Here is a 22537-nt window from a genome sequence, read left to right as displayed (position 1 = left end):
AGGTAAGAGCTCCCATTTGTGTTATCAATGAATAACTTATCAGTCTTTTCTGAATGCCAGTTAATTGTTCATTTTGTGTGAAATTTATTATTGCATTTGCCTTGCTGGTTTGCATACCAGTCAATATTCATTTCCCCTGATTTAACTGTGTGAAATAAAGTAATCTAGTACAGTAAACCCCAGTATTCGCAGTCTTACAATTAGCGGACTCACCTATTCACGGATTTCTCCATGGAACATACTGTACATACACATTATTCGCTGAAAATTCGCCCATTTGCGGTATTTTTCACTGAGAAATATTTGCTAATAATACTGTATTTTCATGACTAAATGCACTTTTTGTGAAAAAACTATTAAAATAATCAGGTACCCAGGTACTGCTCCAGTTATGATAATTTGCCTTACGATAATTCGATTTTGCAATGGGATAAGCAATTAATACCAATATGACAATATTTAGAAAATACTTTTAAATTTTGCGCCAGTGCAGGCAGCACCGTACAATCAGGCAGCGAAAGAAACTTACAATAGACCAACTTCTTCTCCTCCACCTCTTTATACCAACTTCTAGTTAAAAAAGTAAAAGAGAATGATAAAAATATTGTTAGTAACGTTATACTCTTGCGTAAATGCATTCAGCCATAAACAACCGAATGAGAAACTGTTGTTCTACTTATAACCGAATCGGACAAAAACAGCCATTTTGCCTGTAGTAAACAATTACCGTAGTTATAGTACAAATAACGTTAAAGTAGAATAGGACTGATATATTTTCACATTATACCCTTATTCAGTATGGATAAAAGATTGGCAAGGAAATATACGGCTAAATTTAAGCTCCAAGTTGTAGCTAAAACTGAGAAAACAATGTTCAAGCTGCTAATGACTATAAATTATCGTGCATCAGCAACATGGATGAAACTCAACCATAATTAAAATTGGAGAGAGTATTTTAATCAAAACTACAGGGCGTGAAAAAACACATATTGCTGCTATTTTTATACCATTAAACGATAAATACATAAAGCTCGTATTATAATGAAATCAAGTGAAAATAGCGAACGGAATCCTGATTTTTTTTTACACAAAACAAACATTCCCCCAAACGGCCAACATCATCTATTAACAAAAAAAATAATTAAATTAATTTCACAACGAGACATACAGTAAACCCCTCATATTCGCAGGGGATACGTACCATATCCCCCTGCGAATAGCTAGAACCCGCAAATACTTAGAACCCTTCTAAAAACACTTAGAATGGCCTATTTTCATAGTTCAAACACACACAAAAAAAATAAAAAATGCTTATACAGGTATTATCCAAAAAACCCATCGTTTGTTGAGAAAAATGTATCTCGAATATAGCCAAGCCTACACTAGGGTATTCAGTACCATATATACATACACTATAAAGTATACTCTATTAATACACAGTATAGTAATTATTAATATCAGCTGATTCTGGAGGTTCATGCAGATTGACTTATGATAATTCAATACAAAGAGAAATTGAATAACAAACAAGAATTAGCTTAGCCTACACTATGGTATATTGTATAAATATACGGTAGCCTAGCATACATTATACTGCACTCTATATTCACATATCATATTACACAAACATCAACATAATGAATATGCATCTTTTCCATGGATCTTTTAAAATGTTATGCCTTAATTCACTGTATCCAATAATATTATACTGTATATATATTCTTATACAGTATTGCTTTTGTATTATAAATTGCAATCATAGCGATCAATGTTTTGGTTTGGAAATTGTTTACGCAGTGTTTATTTTGCCATGTTTAACTCAGTTCAGAGTGCTTTTCTTGCTTATAGGTAGTGTAGATGAATCTCTAGATACTTTATTTATATGGGTCAAGGTTACTTTTCGTTATACTGTACGACGTGTTTTTAAATCAAAATATAACTTGAATACATCTTGTTGTGAAATTAATTTAGCTATTTTTTTCATTAATAGATGACGTTGGCTGTTTGAGGGAGTTTGTTTTGTGTAAAAAAATCAAGATTCTGTTTGCTATTTTCACTTTGTTTCATCAGAATACGAGCTTTATGTATTTATCATTTATCGGCATAAAATAGCAGTAATGTGTTCTTTCATGCCCAGTAGTTTTGATTAAAATACTTTCTCTCCAATTTTAATTACAGTCAAGTTTCATCCATGTTGCTGATGCACGATAATTTATAGTCATTAGCAACTTGAACATTGTTTTCTCAGCTTTAGCTACAACTTGTAGCATAAATTTAGCAGTATATTTCCTTGCCAATCTTTATCCATACCGAATAATGGTATAATGTAAAAATATTATCAGTCCTATTCTACTTAACGTCATTTGTACTATAACCTATGGTAAAGCAGTATATTTCCCTGCCAATCTTTATCCATACCGAATAATGGTATAATGTAAAAATATTAACAGTCCTATTCTACTTAATGTCATTTGTACTATAACCTATGGTAATTGTGTATTACCATATGATGGTTGAAATACAAGCAAAAGGGCTGTTGTTATCCGATTCAGTGATAAACAAAACAACAGTTTCTCGGTCGGTTGTTTATGGCTGTACGCATTTACGCAAGAGTATAATGTTACTAACAATACTTTTATCATTCTCTTTTACTTTTTTAACTAGAAGATGGGATAAAGATTTGGAGGAAAAGAAGCTGGTCTTTTGTAATTTGGTCTCTCTCACTGCCTGATTGTATGCTGCTGCCTGCGCCGGCGCGAAATTTAAAAATATTTTATAAATACTGTCGTATCGGTATTAATTGCTTACTCCATTGCAAAATTGAATTATCTTAAGGTGAACTATTGTAACTCGCACACTACCTGAGTATTATAGTTTTATCGCAAAAAGTGCACTTAGTCATGAAAATGAGATGAAAATACAGTAATTAGTGAATATTTCTCAGTTAAAAACACCATGAATGGTTGGATTTTCAGTGAATAATGCGTATATATGTTCCATGGAAAAATCCGCGAATCATGAGACTGCAAATACGGGGGGTACTGTATCTAAGTTATATTTCGACTTAAAAAAAACACTTTGTATAACGAAAAATAACCTTGCCCCATATAAATAAAGTATCTAGAGCTTCATTCATGCTAACTAGAAGCAAGAAAAGTAACCTGAACCGAGCTAAATACGCTGAAATAAACTTACTGCATAACTGATTTCCAAACCAAAACACTGATCGCAATTTATAATACAAAAGCAATATAAGAATATATATAATGTTATTGGATATACAGTAGATTAAAGCAACATTTGAAAAGATCCATGGAAAAGATGCATATTCCTTATGTTGATGTTTGTATAATACTATATTATAATGTAGGCTAGGCTACCGTTTATGCATACGATATACAGTGAACCCCCCTTATTCGCGGGGGATGTGTACCACACCTGCCCAGCAAGTAGCTAAAATCCGCCAATACTTAAAACCCCTCAAAAACAAACACTTAGAACTGCCTATTTTGATAGTTTAAACACAAGAAAAACCCTGTAAAAATGCTTATACCCGAGTATTTTGATAGTTTTATCACAAAAAAGCGCATTCATTCATGAAAATTATATGAAAATACAGTAATTAGTGAATATTTCTCAGTGGAAAATGCCGCGAATGGGTGAATTTTCCGTGACTAATGGGTAGATATGTTCCACAGAGAAACCCGCGACTGTGAGCCTGCGAAAACAGGGGGTTTACTGTACCACAGTGTAGGCTATGCTAATTCTTGTTTGTTATTCAATCTCTGCTTGTGTTGAATTATCATAAGCCACTCTGCATGAGCCTCCAGAATTAGCTGATATTAATAATTACTATACTGTGTATGTATAGAGTTTACTTTACAGTGTAGGCTAGGCTACCATTTATGTGTACATGGTGGTACTGAATACCCTAGAGTAAGCTAGGCTATATTCAAGACTGGTTTTTTCCAACAAACGATGGGTTTTTTTAACCTAACCCCATCATGAGTAGGATAATACCTGTATAAACATTTTTATTTTTTATTGTGTTTGAACTAGTGTATCAAAATAGGCAGTTCTAAGTGTTTTGAGAAGGGTTCTAAGTATTTGCGGATTATAACTATTCGCAGGTGGGTGTGGTACACATCCCCCGCGAATACGGGGGTTTACTGAATAACTAATGGCTTTCATGGTGACCTTACCCTTTATTAGAGATGTTGAACTAAAGCGAGTAACTTTTGTTTTTACTTGTCCTTACATATTTGGTTCTGTGTAGTGGCCCTTAAAGCCAAATTAAAAACTAATATTCAATTCATTTGCCATTCCCGACCAATTATGTAATAATGGTGACCTTGCCTGAATTCTCTGTAAAAAAAACAGTAAATAGCTTTGGCTGGCTAGCATACAGAGGAGAAACGAACCTATGAAGAAATTAACTGTAAAGTAATTAAACCACAAAGTGCACATATATATGGTTAGACAGAAAATGAGAAAGAGGTAACAGGTAAGAAAAGATCAGGTTTGTACTATTAAAATTGAGTTAGGTAGCGAAGTGTGAATAATCCCATGTTTTAACAAATTAATTTGTGACCGTATAGCGAAAGCAAAGCGAATGCCAAGTCTTGCTTTTAAATTTTGCACTGGGAGGTAATAGCTGCTTACGCATGTAGAGCAAGCGGGTAGGTCTGCGTGTGTCAAGTCGAGTTGCCAGTTAGTTATTTGGTAAGACCTGTGTATACTAAGTAATATGGTATGAGTTAGCTAAGCCAGAAGTGTTAGACAGTGTGTAATTTGTAAACAGTTAAGTTGTGGAAAACAGTGCACCCTTTTCCTACTTTTGAAGTGAGTTTAAAATCATTTGAAATAACATTAAGAATTAACAGTACTGGCATCATTCAGCTAAAAATAGCTCCGGGGAGGACACTGGCTAGCCGTCTCTAATAGGATCAGATAATTTCGTTCAAAGGAAAATTTTCACTTAGTTCTAAAATCCTTCACTCATAAAGTTATCACTGTATCATCTGCGTATCATGTAACTAAGGAATTATTTACGTTCTATTTGCATACCAGAGAACATTAGGCAAAGTTGTGTCTCGTAAACCAGTAAGATTTTTCTTTTGTTTACTGTATGTGGGCATACATTTTTGTAAGTGCAACGAGTCAGTAGAATTCGTTCACCGATCGCTTCCACTTCAAAGTTTGGTTGACTTTCATAAGGGACATAATTAACCCTTAAACGCCGAGCCTCTATTTACAAAAGCGTCTCCCGTATGCTGGCGGCGTTCGGGAGTGAGCGCCAAAGCGGAAAAAAGTTTTTTAAAAAAATCACAGCACGCTTAGTTTTCAAGATTAAGAGTTCATTTTTGGCACCTTTTTTTGTCATTGCCTGAAGTTTAGTATGAAACCATCAGAAATGAAAAAAATGTCATTATCATATATAAATATTGGAATATATGACAGCGCAAAAAAAAAATTCATATATAATTGTATACAAATCGCTCTGTGAGCAAAACGGTTAAAGCTAATGAGTTATTTTTTGTTGTTGTATTGTACACTAAATTGCAATGATTTTGGTATATAACAAATTGTAAAAAGATCAAAGCAACACAGAGAAAATATTATCACAAAATGATGCATGAATTCGTAATGCGCGGACGTAAAAAAAGTTTTTTCAAAAATTCACCATAAATCGAAATATTGTGCTAGAGACTTCCCGTTTGTTGCAAAATGAAGGTAAATGATTGAATATTACTAGAATGTAAGAGTTTTAGCTTACAATTGCAGTTTTCGACCATTTCGGTCGAGTTAAAGTTGACCGAAGGTCGAATTTTTTCTATTTATTGCAATTTATATGAAAATATTTCAAAATTGATAAGAGCTACAACCATGAGTTATTTTTTGTTGTATTCTACATGAAATTGCACACATTTTCATGCATAAAACTTTATGTAACGGCTAATAGAAAACAGTACAAAAATTACGACAAGGTGACTAAAGAAATTCTGAGATTTTCAGCAGAGTTATCGCACGCGGACGTAAGGAAAAGTTTTTTTCAAAATTTCACCATAAATCGAAATATTGTGCTAGAGACGTCTCGTTTGTTGCAAAATGAAGGTAAATGATTGAATATTACTAGAATGTAAGAGTTTTAGCTTACAATTGCGTTTTTCGACCATTTCGGTCGAGTCAAAGTTGATCAAAGGTTTAAATTTTGTCACTTATCGTGATTTATATGAAAATATTTCAAAACTGATAAAAGCTACAACCATGAGTTATTTTTTTGTTGTATTCTACATGAAATTGCGCACATTTTTATGTATAACACTTTATGTAACGCCTAATATAAAATGGTGCGAAAACTTACGACAAGGTGACTCAAGAAATGCTGAGATTTTCAGCAGAGCTACTGCGCGCGGAGGGAATGAAAAAGTGTTTTTCAAATATTCACCATAAATCGAAATATTGTGCTTGAGACTTCCCGTTTGTTGCAAAATGAAGGTAAATGATTGAATGTTACTAGAATGTAAGAGTTTTAGCTTACAATTGCGTTTTTCGACCATTTCAGTTGAGTCAAAGTTGACCGAAGGATTAAATTTTGTCACATCGTGATTTATATGAATATATTTCAAAACTGATAAAAGCTACAACCATGAGTTATTTTTTGTTGTATTCTACATGAAATTGCACACATTTTCATGTATAACACTTTATGTAATGCCTAATATAAAACGGTGCGAAAATTACGACAAGGTGACTCAAGAAATGCTGAGATTTTCAGCAGAGTTACCGCGCACGGAGGGAAGGAAAAGTTTTCTTAAAAAATTTACCATAAATCGAAATATTGTGCTAGAGACTTCCCGTTTGTTGCAAAATGAAGGTAAATGATTGAATGTTACTAGAATGTAAGAGTTTTAGCTTATAATTGCGTTTTTTTACCATTTCGGTCGAGTCAAAGTTGACCAAAGGTTGAAATTTTGTCACTTATCGTGATTTATATGAAAATATTTCCAAACTGATAAAAGTTACAACCATGGGTTGTTTTTTGTTGTATTTTACATGAAATTGCACACATTTTCATATATAAAACTTTATGTAATGGCTAATATAAAACCGTGCAAAAATTACGACAAAATGACCAATGAATTTCTGAAATTTTCGGCCGAGTTACCGCGCGGACGTAAGAAAAAAGTTTTATTAAAAAATTCACCATAAATCGAAATATTGTGCTAGAGACTTACAATTTGTTGCAAAATGAAGGTAAATGATTGAATATTACTAGAATGTAAGAGTTTTAGCTTACAATTGCGTTTTTCGACCATTTTGGTCGAGTCAAAGTTGACCGAAGGTTGAAATTTTTTGTAGTCGACGTACGGTACGTCCACTCAGCACCCGACAGACAATTTTAGTCAACGTACGACACGTCCAGTCGGCGTTTAAAGGTTAACACCTCCACTGTGTGATAAATGAATAAAAATGTATTTTATTTTTATTTATGGAATTACATTGAAAATAAGCAAGTTTTTAACAAGACAACTGTAACACAACTCTTAGTAAACATGTTAGTTACGGTAACTAACATCGGCAGGCAGCTGTTCATTAATGTAAACTGCAGGACAGTACAGTAAAAGCTTTAGTATAATTTTTATAGTTGAAAGCAACGTAACTTAAAGAAACGGTAACAATAATGCAAGGAATGTTGGTGAGTGGTGTACCCACTAACAGCACTTGATTTGAACAATCCAGCGCTACATCTAGAGGAAAAACCCTCAAATCAATATTTTCATTTTACACCGATATACCTGTAAGTACGACATACTGCAGTTCGTTATCTCGGTGAGCTACTGTCTTTGGATTTCCCTCTGTCCAAGGAATATATCTGATTTATTAGTTCCTCTGGCATACTGTATGTGTACTGCTTAGCTTCTCTACAGATTAAAAGATTTGTTTCCAGCCATCATTAGTACTGAATTAATCAAAACCCCTTCCACAACACCACAGCACTTTACATTGCTGATTTTGTATAAAAGTTTGCTCAATTTAAAATTTACCCAACGATTATAATCCCAACCATGGGTCACTAATGTATTATTTCTATCATTAACATTAATGGGAATTTAGTGTTCCATAACACATTTTTGAGATTTCTTCTGGTCCTCCCCAAATAAGCAAAGCTGCATTTGTTACAACCAATAATTTAAACCCTAGCTTCATCCTATTCATTCATTTTCCCAACTCTGTTGTTGGAAAGGGATTTATGGGCATTACTGGCAATATGAAAAACAAGTTTATGTTGTTTACCCCATGATTTTTTGCCACTTTCTTTTTTGCTGCTCAAATTGTAAGCACACCTTGCATTTTTAAGAGCTTTGTCCAAGAACAGTTAGATGCACTCATTTATGAAAACATATTTTTATGAAGTTTACCTCATCAACTAAATAAGCTGGGTTGCACAGTAGATACGCTGTCCGAAAGAGACCAACAACAAGCCATTTTTAATGTTCAAATTATGGTAGAAAAAAGTCTGTATGTGGCTTTGCAGTACACTTTAATTCTGCAGCCCATTTAGATTTTTCCACTAATACATCTAAAGAGGGGAGGATGTTGTCTCGAGTCCTTTCCAATGTGAATTTTATGGATGGCTCTTTATCATTCTAAGCATCCAAGAATTAAATGAAAGAATCTTCATCACCTACTTCCAATAAGTCACAAATACCATCAATGTAAAACTCAATTCATATCTGGTGAACAAGTGAATTAGACTCCCATCCTGGCCAGCCAAACGATCTTATTATTTTGAATGCCAACCATACCTGCTTGTACAAATATCTAGCTATCTTTAACAGTAAGGAAATTACATCTCAAATAATAAGTTTTCTTCCTAAAATGAAGATACACTTCAAGAACAGATAAACTCATCTCTTACAGGATGCCTTAGGGATTATACAGATATATATGCAATGCTAATACTGCCCTGAGAATCATCACACTATTGAGATTGTTCCCAGCACTAGGAGCAGAACTTGACACTCTACTTTCACCTTGCTTGACCACATCAACTAATCAAATTCTATGGATGAATAAAGATGCCATCCAACCTCACCCTCAGCATTAAAAATGCAATAAAAATCAAAATCAAAGTCATGCAGGGGTTGTGGGAGAAGGCATGTCCTCCATCCTCACCCTCCATGTTCTAAGTGCAATCAAAGTTGAAGTCAAAGTTTAAAACTACTACAGTATTTGGTCCTAATTAAAAGTCAATTCTCAATTGATGCTCTCTGAAGCACCCCACCCATTGGTCATCCTACACAATAAAATCAGATAAAATCAACTTAATTGTTTAAATCTATCCCAAACTTAAACAAAACTAACTTACAACAAATCTTTCAGCAAAATATAAGTAATTTATATTCAAATGCCATTAAAAATCAACAAAATATATTCTACGTACCAACTTCAGATGTCACAGAATAGTTTGAAGTGCTATGAATGGAGACCTCTACAACAGTTTTGCAGTCAAGACTAGCAAATCAATTCATACCATACTTCGTATCTCTGATGAACAAATCATGATTCTTAACAGCCTACTTATACCAACCTGTTGCAGATATGTGATCTAAAAGACGTTGCAAATCAGGGGGAGCATGAACTGCTCTCCATCTTTCGCTGCTCAAGTTCAGTTTCAGTCTGGCTTCACGCTCTTCATGGAACCTCAAAACAAACCTCGTGGCCTGCAAATAACAAATTTTAAAAAGTTATTACATCATTACCAATTAACATGTAAGTCAAGGTACCAAATATCTCTCTTAAAATATGTGACATTACATGAAATTATATTTTTGAAATATATCACACTCTTCTGAAAACATACTTGTCCTTGAAGACCCATTCTAAATGAGGTACTTTTGCGTCCACACACAAACTCAGTATCTGCAACAAAATCTTCTATGATCCGAGACAATGTCAAAAATTCACTGGCAGTCATTTTATCTAAGCCATGTTCTCGGGACCTGAAAATAAAGTAAAACAGGAATTTTATCAAAACCACCTTTACTAAAGTACATGATCATTTCAAAACTAAACTTCTGAGAAAATACAATATGTTCTCGAATACCTTTCAGTTAATGTATAAAAGTCAAACTAACTGTTTCCAATTATTCTTATAGGTATTACCAAAATTAGACTTTTAAGCCATAGCAGTGTTTTTGCAGAGGATTAACTTTTAATTGACACTGTCTACAACAATCTCAAAATAACCTCTCAAGCCTTCATTTTTTCCTAACATTCCAGATGAACGACTGAATACCCTCAAACTGGGAGGCAAGGATGTTTAAAAGTGAAAAACAGGGCAGGCAATATACAATACACTGATGACTTGAAGTCATGTGTAGTGAGACCCAATCCTTTAAGGTTATATTAAAGTACAGGTAGACCACTGATCCGGCATCATTGGGACCTGCAGGGTGCCGGATTAGTGATTTTCCCATATTACAGATTGGTTAGAATACACTTAAACCAACATTTAACCTCCTCCTCCTACCTTTATAATACCCTGTAAATTAGTACAAGCTGGTTAATATGGAAGAGAGAAATATTAAATGAAAATCAAGCGAAATATGACTGAAGCACGGGCAAAATAAATGGTACAGGTAATTCTGTTGGCTTACATAAGAAAGTTCATCACTGCTGCTTCCAAGGTGAAGAACTGGAATTTGCAACTAAGCACATTTACATGTTAGGTGAATGGCTGTCAGGATTCCAATTTTCATCATCTTGGATCTTTTTTATATATTTTATACTATTTTTATTTATATTTTGACTGTATTTTCTCATTTTTTATTCTTACAATCCAAAAGATAACCACAATGGTATGCACAGGGTACGTATGAACGCACAAACTCAATCGCTAGTGTCAGAGAACTTGCTACACCTATTTGGTTCGTGTTGTCACACCTATGGTTTTTTAAATTTATATTTTATGCCATTCTCACCTATACTTCAACTGCATTTTACCATTTTTTATTTTTACAGTCCAAAAGATAGATGTAATCATGTGCCTAGGTAGTATGTACAAACGCACAAACTCATTTGCTGGCATCGGAGAACTTGCTACAGCTTGTTCTGGTTCATGTTGTTACGCTTATGATTTTTTATTTATATTTTATACTATTTTCATTCATATTTTTACTGTATTTTCTCATTTTCATTTTTACAAACCAACAAATGCAATCGTGTGCCTAGTGTCCGTACGAACATACAAACTCATTCACTGGCATCGAAGAACTTGCTACAGCTTGTTTTTGTTCATGTTGTTATGCTTATGATTTTGTAACATTTATATTTCATGCTATTCTCCTTTGTATTTTTAGTGTATTTTCTAATTTTTTTATTTTTACAACCGAAAAGATAAACGCAACTGTGTGCCTAGCATATGTATGAACACGTAAATTCATTCGCTGGCATTGGAGAACTTGCTACAACTTGTTTTGGTTCATGCTGTTATGTGTATGATTTTCTAAATTTATATTTTATGCTATTCTTATTCATGTTTTACTGTATTTTCTCATTTTTTATTTTTAAGACCCAAAAGGTAAATGCAATCATGAGAGTAGGGTATTTACAAAACCACCAACTCATTCTCTGGCATCAGAGAACTTGCTACAGCTTGTTTTGGTTCATCTTGTTATGTTTATGATTTTTTTATTTATACTTTATGCTATTCTCATTTACATTTTTACTGGATTTTCTCACTTTCTATTTTTACAACCCAAAAGATAAATGCAATCCTGTAAGTAGGGCACATTAGCACATACTCATTTGCTGGCATTGGAGAGCTTCCTACAGCTTTTGTTTCATGTTGTTATGCTTATGATTTTCCTATTTACATTTTATTTTATTCTCATTTATATTTTTAATGCATCTGCCCATTTTTTTACAAACCAAAAGATAAAAGCAATCATGTGCCTAAGGAGCCTATATAAGAATACATGCAGCGCCAACAAACAGTAGAGGTAGGCTGGCGTGGTGACCCGGAAAATTTGAAATTGTGCTACCCAAAATTAGTCCTGGATTAGTGATAGAACCAGATTAATGATGGTTGACTTGTATAAGTATTTTGCAAATCACCTTAACCATTTAAATGGAAAATACTCACAGTAAATAAACGAAAAACAAAAAAATATGTACTTTACTATATCAAATGATAACTATACAGAAAACCCTATGCATTCACTAAAAATTTTTTTTTATAAATATAAAAAGTTATTCCACAAAGATGGCTAAGGTGCAATGAGCAATATTTATTAAAGAGTGGCTAATTACTGAAAATCCTGAAAGGCATAAGAATATTCTCAAATCTTGTCAATAGTAATCCCTTAATTATCCAGATCTTCATTATCTGACACTCGACATTATCCGACAGCACCAGACCTGGGGCCCAAGATATATAATATCCTCAATTATCTGGATTATTAGAGCCAAGGGCCTGTCAGATAGTGTTGAAATCCAGATAATGGAGTGTAAAAGAACTCTAAGGGTGTGGAAGGGCAACTCCTTACCTTTCCTCACCAAACACTGTCAATACCACACAGTGGTAAACACTTAATATTCTTATAAATACCAAACACTTAATATTCTTATAGATAACAATTACCTGGGCAAGCTAACTGCTTGCATACCAGCGAGTTTTCCCCAACTTCCCGACTCAGCAATGACCCAACAGACAACATTTCATTCGAATTATCCCTTCTGAGTGAATAAGATAGACTTGTGTGGCCCAGTGGATAACGCCCTTGCTTTCCACCTGAGAGACCTGGGTTCGATCCCGACGTGAGTCAGAAATTTATTTCTGTTCCACACGTGATTGTGTGTTGATGATTTCTATCTTATTCACTCAGAAGGGATAATTCGAATGAAATGTTGTCTATTGGGTCATTGCTGAGTCGGGAAGTTGGGGAAAACTCGCTGGTATGCAAGCAGTTAGCTTGCCCAGGTAATTCCTTTTGGGTGCAGTTGCTCTCAGGTTCCAACTTCTTTTTAGACTTGTGTGGCCCAGTGGATAACACCCTTGCTTTCCACCTGAGAGACCTGGGTTCGATCCCACGTGAGTCAGAAATTTATTTCTGTTCCACACGTGATTGTGTGTTGATGATTTCTATCTTATTCACTCAGAAGGGATAATTCAATGAAAATGTTGTCTATTGGGTCATTGCTGAGTTGGAAGTTGGGGAAAACTTCCCTGGTATGCAAGCAGTTAAAGCTTGCCCAGGTAATTCCTTAGGTGCAGTTGCTCTCAGGTTCCAACTTCTTTTAGACTTGTGTGGCCCAGTGGATAACGCCCTTGCTTTCCACCTGAGAGACCTGGGTTCTGATCCCGACGTGAGTCAGAAATTTATATATATATATATATATATATATATATATATATATATATATATATATACACACAGGCAGTCCCGGTTTATGACGGGTCCGGCTTCTGACGTTCGAGTTACGATGCTTTTCAAATATATTCATCAGAAATTATTTCCCGGTTTACGATGCATGTTCCAGGGTTACGACGCGTTATACGCTCGATCTGACGGAAGAAATATGGCTCCAAAACGGCAGAATAATCATAATTTGGAGGTTTTTGATGAAAAACTCAATAAAATGCAGTTTACATCATTTTCAATACACCCAAAGCATTAAAAGTAAGGTTTTCTTATGATTTTTGACGATTTTTTGTTTACTGACGATTTTCGGTTTACGACCAGCGAAAACGGAAACCTCATAAACAAACCGACTGCCTGTATATATATATATATATATATATATATATATATATATATATATATATATATATATATATATATATATACAGTAAAACTCCCCTATTCGCGATCCCACAGTTCACAGACTCTCATATTCACGGATTTCTCTGTGGAACGTATCTAACCATTATTAAGTGGAAAATTCACCCATTCACTGAATTTTTCACTGAGAAATATTCACTAATTACTGTATTTTCATCTCATTTTCATGATTAAATGCACTTTTTGTGATAAAACTATTAAAATATTCAGGTAATACTCAAGTTACAATAATTCACCTTACAATAATTTGATTTTGCAATGGGGTAAGCAATTAACCCTTAACCGCCGAGCCTCTATTTACAAAAGTGTCTGCCGTACGCTGGCGGCGTTCGGGAGTTAGCGCTGAAGCGGGAAAAAAGTTTTTTAAAAAAATCACAGCACGCTTAGTTTTTAAGATTAAGAGTTCATTTTTGGCTCCTTTTTTTGTCATTGCCTGAAGTTTAGTATGCAACCATCAGAAATGAAAAAAAATATCATTATCATATATAAATATTGGAATATATGACAGTGCAAAAAAAAATTTCATATATAATTGTATACAAATCGCGCTGTGAGCAAAATGGTTAAAGCTAATGAGTTATTTTTTTTTGTTGTATTGTACACTAAATTGCGATGATTTTGGTATATAACAAATTGTAAAACGATCAAAGCAACACTGAGAAAATATTATCACAAAATGATGCATGAATTCGTAACACGCAGACGTAAAAAAAATTTTTTTTTTAATTCACCTGTGCTAGAGACTTCCCGTTTGTTGCAAAATGAAGGTAATTGATTGAATATTACTAGACTGTAAGTTTTTTAGCTTGCAATTGCAGTTTTCGACCATTTCGGTCGAGTTAGAGTTGACCGAAGGTCAAATTTTTTCTATTTATCGTGATTTATATGAAAATATTTCAAAACTGATAAAAGCTACAACCGAGTTATTTTTTGTTGTATTCTACATGAAATTGTGCACATTTTCATGTATAACACTTTATGTAACGCCTAATAGAAAACGGTGCGAAACTTACAAGGTGACTAAGGAAATTCTGAGATTTTCAGCCAAGTTACCGCGAGCGGACGCAAGGAAAAAGTTTTTTTCAAAGATTCACGATAAATTGAAATATTGTGCTAGAGACTTCCTGTTTGTTGCAAAATGAAGGTAAATAATTGAATGTTACTAGAATGTAAGAGTTTTAGCTTACAATTGCATTTTTCTACCATTTCGGTCGCATCAAAGTTGACCGAAGGTTGAAATTTTGGCACTTATCGTGATTTATATGAAAATATTTCAAAACTGATAAAAGCTACAACCATGAGTTATTTTTGTTGTATTCTACATGAAATTGCACATTTTCATATATAAAACTTTATGTAACACCTAATACAAAATGGTGCAAAAATTACGACAAAGTGACTGAAGAATTTCTGAGATTTTCAGCAGAATTTTTAAGCATATGTAATATGTGTTTATTTGTTTTGTATAAGTAAGTGATTTACTAATTTTCAAATATTAATATTAATGTAAACACAGCAAAATATCAATTCATTAAAGAAAATATAGTGAATTAGTAAGATTTTAGTTCAATCCCTGATCTTTTTCTGTAACCGACTTAGGGGTGGGATGAAGGCGTAACTGTCATCATAAAAAAAAAAAAAAGAGTTGGCACCTGGCTGAAGAGTCTCTCTCTCTCTCTCTCTCTCTCTCTCTCTCTCTCTCTCTCTCTCTCTCTCTCACTGAGATAGATTTTTAATGCATATGTAACGTATATATTTAGTTGTTTTGTATACTGTAGTTTTATAGATAAATGTGATGTTACTTTGTTATTAATTTTTCATATTTTCCATGCTATAATTACAACATTTATGCATTTCTATAGTAAATTATGTAAAATCTTAAAAGAAAACATTGATTCCCAGTCTTTTCCAAAGTTTGGAACGAGGGGGAGGTGTAATTTAACTGTCAATTTATCTTGACATATTGACCGAGAAGGGTAGAAAATGTTGCCCACTTGGTGGTCAAATAGTATGTTGACCACTTGGAGGTCATATAAAATAGCTACAAGGGATGCTGAAAAATTGTTCTCTCTCTCTCACGCCAAAGGATACTCAGAATGAGAGAGATGGATAGATAGATAGATAGATAGATAAAAAAGGAGAGTGGTTGATAGAAAGATATACTCTCTCTCTCTCTCTCTCTCTGCTATTGGCTGAAAGGGTTAGAAGCATGTACGTATATAATTTTAAGGGTAAAATGTTTAAGATGACTTTGAAATTATATTAATAATATCATTTCAAAGATTAATATGGTAAAAGGATAATAGTTTAAGGTATATTTGATGCAAGATGCTAGTTTAAGGTATACATTTGGTATATGAACTCTCAAGATAGGCAGTTATAAGCATTTTTAGAGGGGGGTGTTAACTATTCACCAATTTTAATTATTCGCTGGGGTTGTGGTACGCATCCCCAATGAATACGGGGGTTTGCTGTAGCTTGTTACTAGTCAACTTGTACAAGGGGTTGATCACAATGTTCTTTTAATATTTCATAAAGCAGCATTCTCTGTGACTTAGGGAAACATACTGGGTGCCCGTATCTCATTAACCTTCCATACATGTTGATGTTTGAGGCTTCTGTAATGGGAGGCCTGGTAAACCATAGCATCTTGGGTTCAAGTCTCATAATACTGCATTCTGCTGTCTGTTTCAGTGACCCATACAGCATCATGCATCCATCTCAAGTGCTTCCATGTCAAGTGTTCATGTCTCATGCTCCCAACTGCATTTCCTGTACTACAACTCCTGCTGGGCAACCGTGCTGGATTTCAGGTACCAAAAACCTAACTATCCATCAAAGGGCAGCGTGCCAATAGTCATTCTTGTGCCCTTACTTCCTTGATATTTAAAAAAAAACATTATGATTTGCCTTAAGGACTGTTAGATCTGTCTACTGAAGGTGTGTACAATGCCATGTTCAGTCATCAAAGCCACCCATTTTCAAATATCTCTTAGCTTTGCATTGTCTTTAGAACTATGACTTTTCATCAATATCTACAGCTGTAATTTTAATATACAGTACTTTGAAATTTCCTCTTATGAAATACAGGGCCAAACAATATCAATAACTACTGCTGCTGGCCCAAGGAATCACGAAATAGCAGGAAAATGCTTCCAAGGATATACCAGAGTTATTGTTTTAAAAAAATAACAGGACATTATAGCAACAAATATCAATTATGCACATATGAATAAAAATATAACTAAATGCAAACATCTTCAATAGCATAAGCAGTTAGAACTCAAGATCTCAGGAAGATTAGATAAGGGGATACTTGTAAAAGAAAATAAAAAGGAACAAATGGCAAGTGTTTGCAAGAGCAGCCAACATCAGGACACAGGAAAGAGCAAAAATGTAAAATACATTCAACAAGCAGCATCTTAATATTAACAACTTGAGGAGTGAAGGAAAAATGCATATTTTCAACATTACTGTAGGTGGCTATACAATTTTAAAGAGCGTCAAAAACGCATAATTTTAAAGTTGGCAGGTGGCTGTAAGTACCAAACATTTTCTCCCTATTACATAATTCAAAGTATACTGAGAATTGTCATAATGTTACCTACCTCTTCTGACTATAAAAAGTACAATAACCTGTAATGTGCTTACTATCCAGAAGCAAAACAAGAGATATGAAAAGTGAAATATAATGAAGCCAACACCTATGCTCTTGCATTATACAAAGGCAAATAATTACCTAATGGCACTGTGAGTACAAGGGCTCTCTCTAGTGAGAGATAATTGCTAGTTCTGGGAAGAAACCCACTTGAAAAACAAGTCTTTAGACATTTCTTTATTGATGATGTTATATCTTCCCAAGCATTCCAGCCACCAAATGCTTAATTTAAAGCTGGAAAATACAACAGTGCATTTTGGTACTGCCTGACAAGGAAGGGCGAAAGGAATATTGGCCCCTCCCTTAATCTGTTAATCGCACTCTGTATATCCCTTTCAACTTTCTCTTCTCGAACATGTGACGCTGCAGGAAACTTTTGTTTACACAGACACGAGGTTGTGAAGAGACTAAGTCTAGCCAGAGGCAGAACAGAGCCAGTGACACGGATGAAGAGAGAGAACGCCTGGACCTTGAGTCATAAATGATGCCCGCGCATAAGGAAACGACACCAGCCACGTCTAACTGTGGGTGACCTCCTAATCCCTGACCGAAGTCATGTAAGGGCCTCACTGAAGGAACAAAAGAGAGAGAGACATTGCTGGGTGAGCAAGACACATCTCCCCCTTCCATTCCCGCCTCCTTCAGAGAGCCATGCCCTACCAAGTGGTCCTATCTTGTAGGGACCTTTCGTGTTCTTACCAGTGAAGCCCTTTGTCCTTCCTTCGCCGCCATTACCCTCGCTGAAGCCCTCTTCTACAAGGTAAAGTGATCTGTTGCAAAGGTTCTTCCAGTCAACCACACTGTTTTAATTCTCGCACTAAACTTCCTATTTCCATTTCTAAGTGCCAGTATTTCCATATCAACCTTGCCTTGTTAGGGCAGTGTTACGTAAATGCCCGTGTTTAAATAATTATGTAAAATTGTGTTCAAGGCTTCTTTGGCACCCTCTGTGCTCGCCATGTCCTATGAATATTTTAATGTGCCCTTACTGGCTTTTAATTAGTGAATCTCTCCGTTTACAGAGGGTTTGTTAGCCGTGAAAATCTCTCTTGACTAAGCCTTGTATCATCATCGTCACACCGACGGATATACCTTCAAGTTTTCCCAGTTATAATTCACCTCTCAGGCCTTGCCTGCCTGATTTATCCATTGCACCTTCTGATAGTTCATTTCATGTAAATACACAAAATTTTAAACTTACCCTAATGTGTTTACTTACAAATACCTCGTGAGCAGAGCCCTCAGCTCAGATAAATTCTCCCCTTTTTCCTTGTTTTTTATGATTACTGTACCTAAATCAACAGCAGTCAAATTTTATACAAAAATAGAGGTAAGTAACGAAATCATTCATTTGGAGTCTATAACTGGCTCATGGTAAGCATTTCCCAGGTTAAATCGTAAAAATGACTTTAAATCTCTAGTTTCATCTGGCTACTGATTTACAATACTTAACTCATAAGAATGGCCCTCAGGGCCAGCTTCATCCAAGTGCACTGTCAAGTTTTGGAAATAAATTAATTAAGGAAATTTTATTATTTTACCTTCATTATTTTGATACAGTGTAAAAATGTCACATTTTTAAATAAACTTTGTTATAAGATGGAATTCACATTTTATTTCAAATGTACATTTCATATAACATGCTTTGTTAAAAATGTGACATCTGTATGTATACTGTATAAAAATTATGAAGGTAAAATAATAAAATTTATTTAACTGATTTATTTCCAAAATTTGACAGTCCCTGTTGGTTGAAGCCTGGACATTCACACAAGATAAATATAACTGTTAGTGCTGACTTACATTCTCTGCACATAGGGACTGGGTCCTGTAGGCTATTCCTCGAGTATCCGTAGGTAATACAAGTATGACAAATTCTTTTTAGTTGGAAAAATTACATAATCCAGCAACGGGGTTTGATCTGCTTAAGTTTGTTATCTATTAATTATTTATTAAAGGTGATGGTTTAGAGATGTTAAATAATCACAAATCAGGGTGGTTACATTTGATCTTGTTATTTCCCTGTACGCCTGTCAGAAATAAAATATGAAGTTTGTCATTTTAAGGGCACACAGTAATTCCGTGAACTTACGCGAGGTTAGGTTCATGTAAGGCGAGGATTCACACAAGTTTGGTATGGTCACTAAAAATACTAATAATTGCTTATTTCTAGAGTTTAAACCCTAAATATGACAAATTTATGCTCCCAAAGCACTTTTAATTACTCTTAAAAGTTAGCTTAATACCATACTGTAATTCATATTTCACTACAGTACAGAGAGAGAGAGAGAGAGAGAGAGAGAGAGAGAGAGAGAGAGAGAGAGAGAGAGAGAGAGAGAGAGAGAGAGAGAAAATGGGGGTTATCCTCACGTTTAATATCAAGAGTGAAATTATTCATCAATTATTATGGAGAGAGAGAGAGAGAGAGAGAGAGAGAGAGAGAGAGAGAGAGAGAGAGAGAGAGAGAGAGAGAGAGAGAGAGAGAGAGTTTGTTTTTAGTTAAATATCAAGGGGGAAATTATTCATGATTTATGACAGAGAAAGAGAGAATAACTTCGAGAGAGAGAGAGAGAGAGAGAGAGAGAGAGAGAGAGAGAGAGAGAGAGAGAGAGAGAGAGAGAGAGAGAGAGAGAAATTATTTTTACATTAAATATCAAAGATGGAAATTCATGATTTATGATAGAGAGAGAGAGAGAGAGAGAGAGAGAGAGAGAGAGAGAGAGAGAGAGAGAGAAATCCCTTCTGTACAGTATTTTATTTGACCATCAGTGGGCAACATTTTCTCCCCTTCGTGGTCAATATATCAATATGTCACATCAGTGGGCAACATTTTCTCCCCTTCGCGGTCAATATGTCAAGATAATTGACAATTAGGTTACACCCCCTCCTCACTCCATCCTCAGGGAAGACTGAGGATCCATATTATTCTTTTAAAAACTTAAATAATTTACTATAGAAATGCAAAAAGTTATAATTATAGCATGGAAAATATGAAAAAATTAATAACACAGTAACGTCATGTTTATCTATAAAAATGACATTTTTATAATAAAGTTTCATATATACTTACCAAGTAATTACATAGCTATAGTTTCCACTATGAATGGCAGCTTAGATTCAACATTTCGTGGGTAGCACTTCGATAGTTTGTGTAGGCGATCAGCCCGCCCTACTAATGAAATATTAGGAACAACTCAGCAGACAATCGTCATTCATTTTATGCCTTATGTCCATCAGTGGGGAGGAAGGTGGGCTCCGAATCTGTAATTACTTGATAAGTATATATAAACTTCATTTTATTATAAAAATGTCATTTTTATATAAGTAACTTACCAAGTAATTATATAGATGAATTCCATATAGGCAGGAGGTGGGATACATGGACATAGAGTTCTACTCCAAAACATTAAGTCACGTAATGAATTTGACAAAGAAAAGCGAGCCTGCCTAGCACTGAATACAATGCTTGTCGTTCCTTGACAGTTAAGAAAGCCTGCAATAAAAAAACTGCATCTGGTGGTCACTCAACTTAACCTGTGGTGGCGTGGCGGTAAAGCCATGGAGTGCCTCTACTTAAGTGGGAGCTTTGTAGCCAAGGAGTACTCCGCTGGCTACCAAAGCATCTGTGAAAGTTATGCAGCTAAAGAGTTATCCGATAGCTAGCAAAACTTTCAAAGGTGCCCCTGCCCTGGGCAAAGTACTAACATAAAAAACAACCAGAAATGCTGTCACCTACACTGAAATAAAACAACAACCCATCCACTGAGAGTGGTGGGTGCTCCAGGTACTTTGTACCCCTGGCTCCTAAAAACTATATACCTCACTAGAAGGTGAGGAGACAGTTGGAGAAAATCCTATGCTTCCTCCTGCCATACCATACCAGCCACTATCCTGTGGTACTGCCAAATTTCAAACACTATGTAGCTGGCGCTGGTCTGGAGTTGGCGCCAAGTTAGCTGTAGTAGCTCACAGATGCTGGTGTAACTATCGCTGGTGACAAACTGTAGCTGGCAGCAGGCAAGCCCGAAGCTCTGGGTGCTGGGAGCTGGGAGCTCTATTGCAGGGGGAGCCAGACTTGTGTCTGGCACCAGCTAGCAGCTCGAGGATCTGGCGACAGACCATAGCTGATGCCAGAAGATCTGGTTGTCAGGAGAGCTAGAAGCTCAGGATGCTGGAAGCCCTATTCTGGGACCAGACTTGTAGTTGGCGCCAGAAGAATTGGGTGCCAGGAGGGCTAGTAACTCAGGTTCACTCCTTAAGATAGCGAAACACGGAGGACCATTTATACTTCCAGTAGGTCGATGCGGAATGGAAGTAAGGGACATATGTGCCTGAAAGCTAAAGGAGTAGAGACTGCTCTGATGTCCTTAGCTTTCACTTAAAAGGAAGACACCAGCTTTGGAAGACCACCCCTAAGTCTGGAAGACGGAGCGAGAGGGTGACTACTGAATCTTGTAATAGCCTCTGTCACACTTCTAATAGACTTTTCGGAAAATCCTCCGGACAGTCTGGAACTTGTCTGGGTAAGAGTGGACCACCATCGGTGGTATCTCTGAAGCTAGGTTATCTGAGGAGATACGGTTTGGGGGGAGGACTGACAGAATCCACCAGCAAACGCAGCAGGTTCGTGAACCGTATACTGTACAAGGGCCAGAACGGGGCTAAGAGTGTCATGTAGCAAGATAAAGAGCCTAAGACAGTTTAGCACTTCCTCGACCATGCTGAAGGGCAGAAGGCTCGGAGGCTCGGGAAAGGCTGGCTTCAGCTTGTGCCTGTTGCCCAAGCTATAAGATTGGGACTGGAGTAAGGCGAAGGTTTGTTGGAGTGGCAAATAGGTCCAAGATTGGCTTGCCCCATCAGATTCCGATAACCCAGGGGATTGAAAATCCACTGATGGGGAGGACATGGTTCTGATGGCCCAGTACAACCTTCGAAACTAGGTTCCCTGAATAAAAACGAGAGACTACAAGACTTGATTGATCTGTCAACAGAGGGAGAACTCTGCTGTTTGGTCTAGAGGGAACGCTGG

The 22537-nt window shown here is 35.6% G+C and overlaps 1 protein-coding gene across 1 annotated transcript in view; it reads right to left on the bottom strand.

The window, feature by feature from the left end:
- Window positions 1-22537, bottom strand: part of scat (VPS54 subunit of GARP complex scat) — a 253813-nt gene that overhangs the window by 141573 nt on the left and 89703 nt on the right. Inside the window, exons 12-13 of the mRNA XM_067094594.1 lie at window positions 9869-10007; window positions 9596-9728 (exon numbers count right to left, since the gene is read on the bottom strand). Of these exons, the coding sequence (XP_066950695.1) occupies window positions 9596-9728; window positions 9869-10007 (272 nt within the window). The remainder of the gene's footprint in view (window positions 1-9595; window positions 9729-9868; window positions 10008-22537) is intronic.

This window comes from Macrobrachium rosenbergii, chromosome 51 (assembly GCF_040412425.1).
Source record: "Macrobrachium rosenbergii isolate ZJJX-2024 chromosome 51, ASM4041242v1, whole genome shotgun sequence".
NCBI lineage: Eukaryota > Metazoa > Arthropoda > Malacostraca > Decapoda > Palaemonidae > Macrobrachium > Macrobrachium rosenbergii.
Note: the sequence above shows the minus strand (reverse complement) of the source record. Positions and strands in the feature narration are given on the sequence as shown.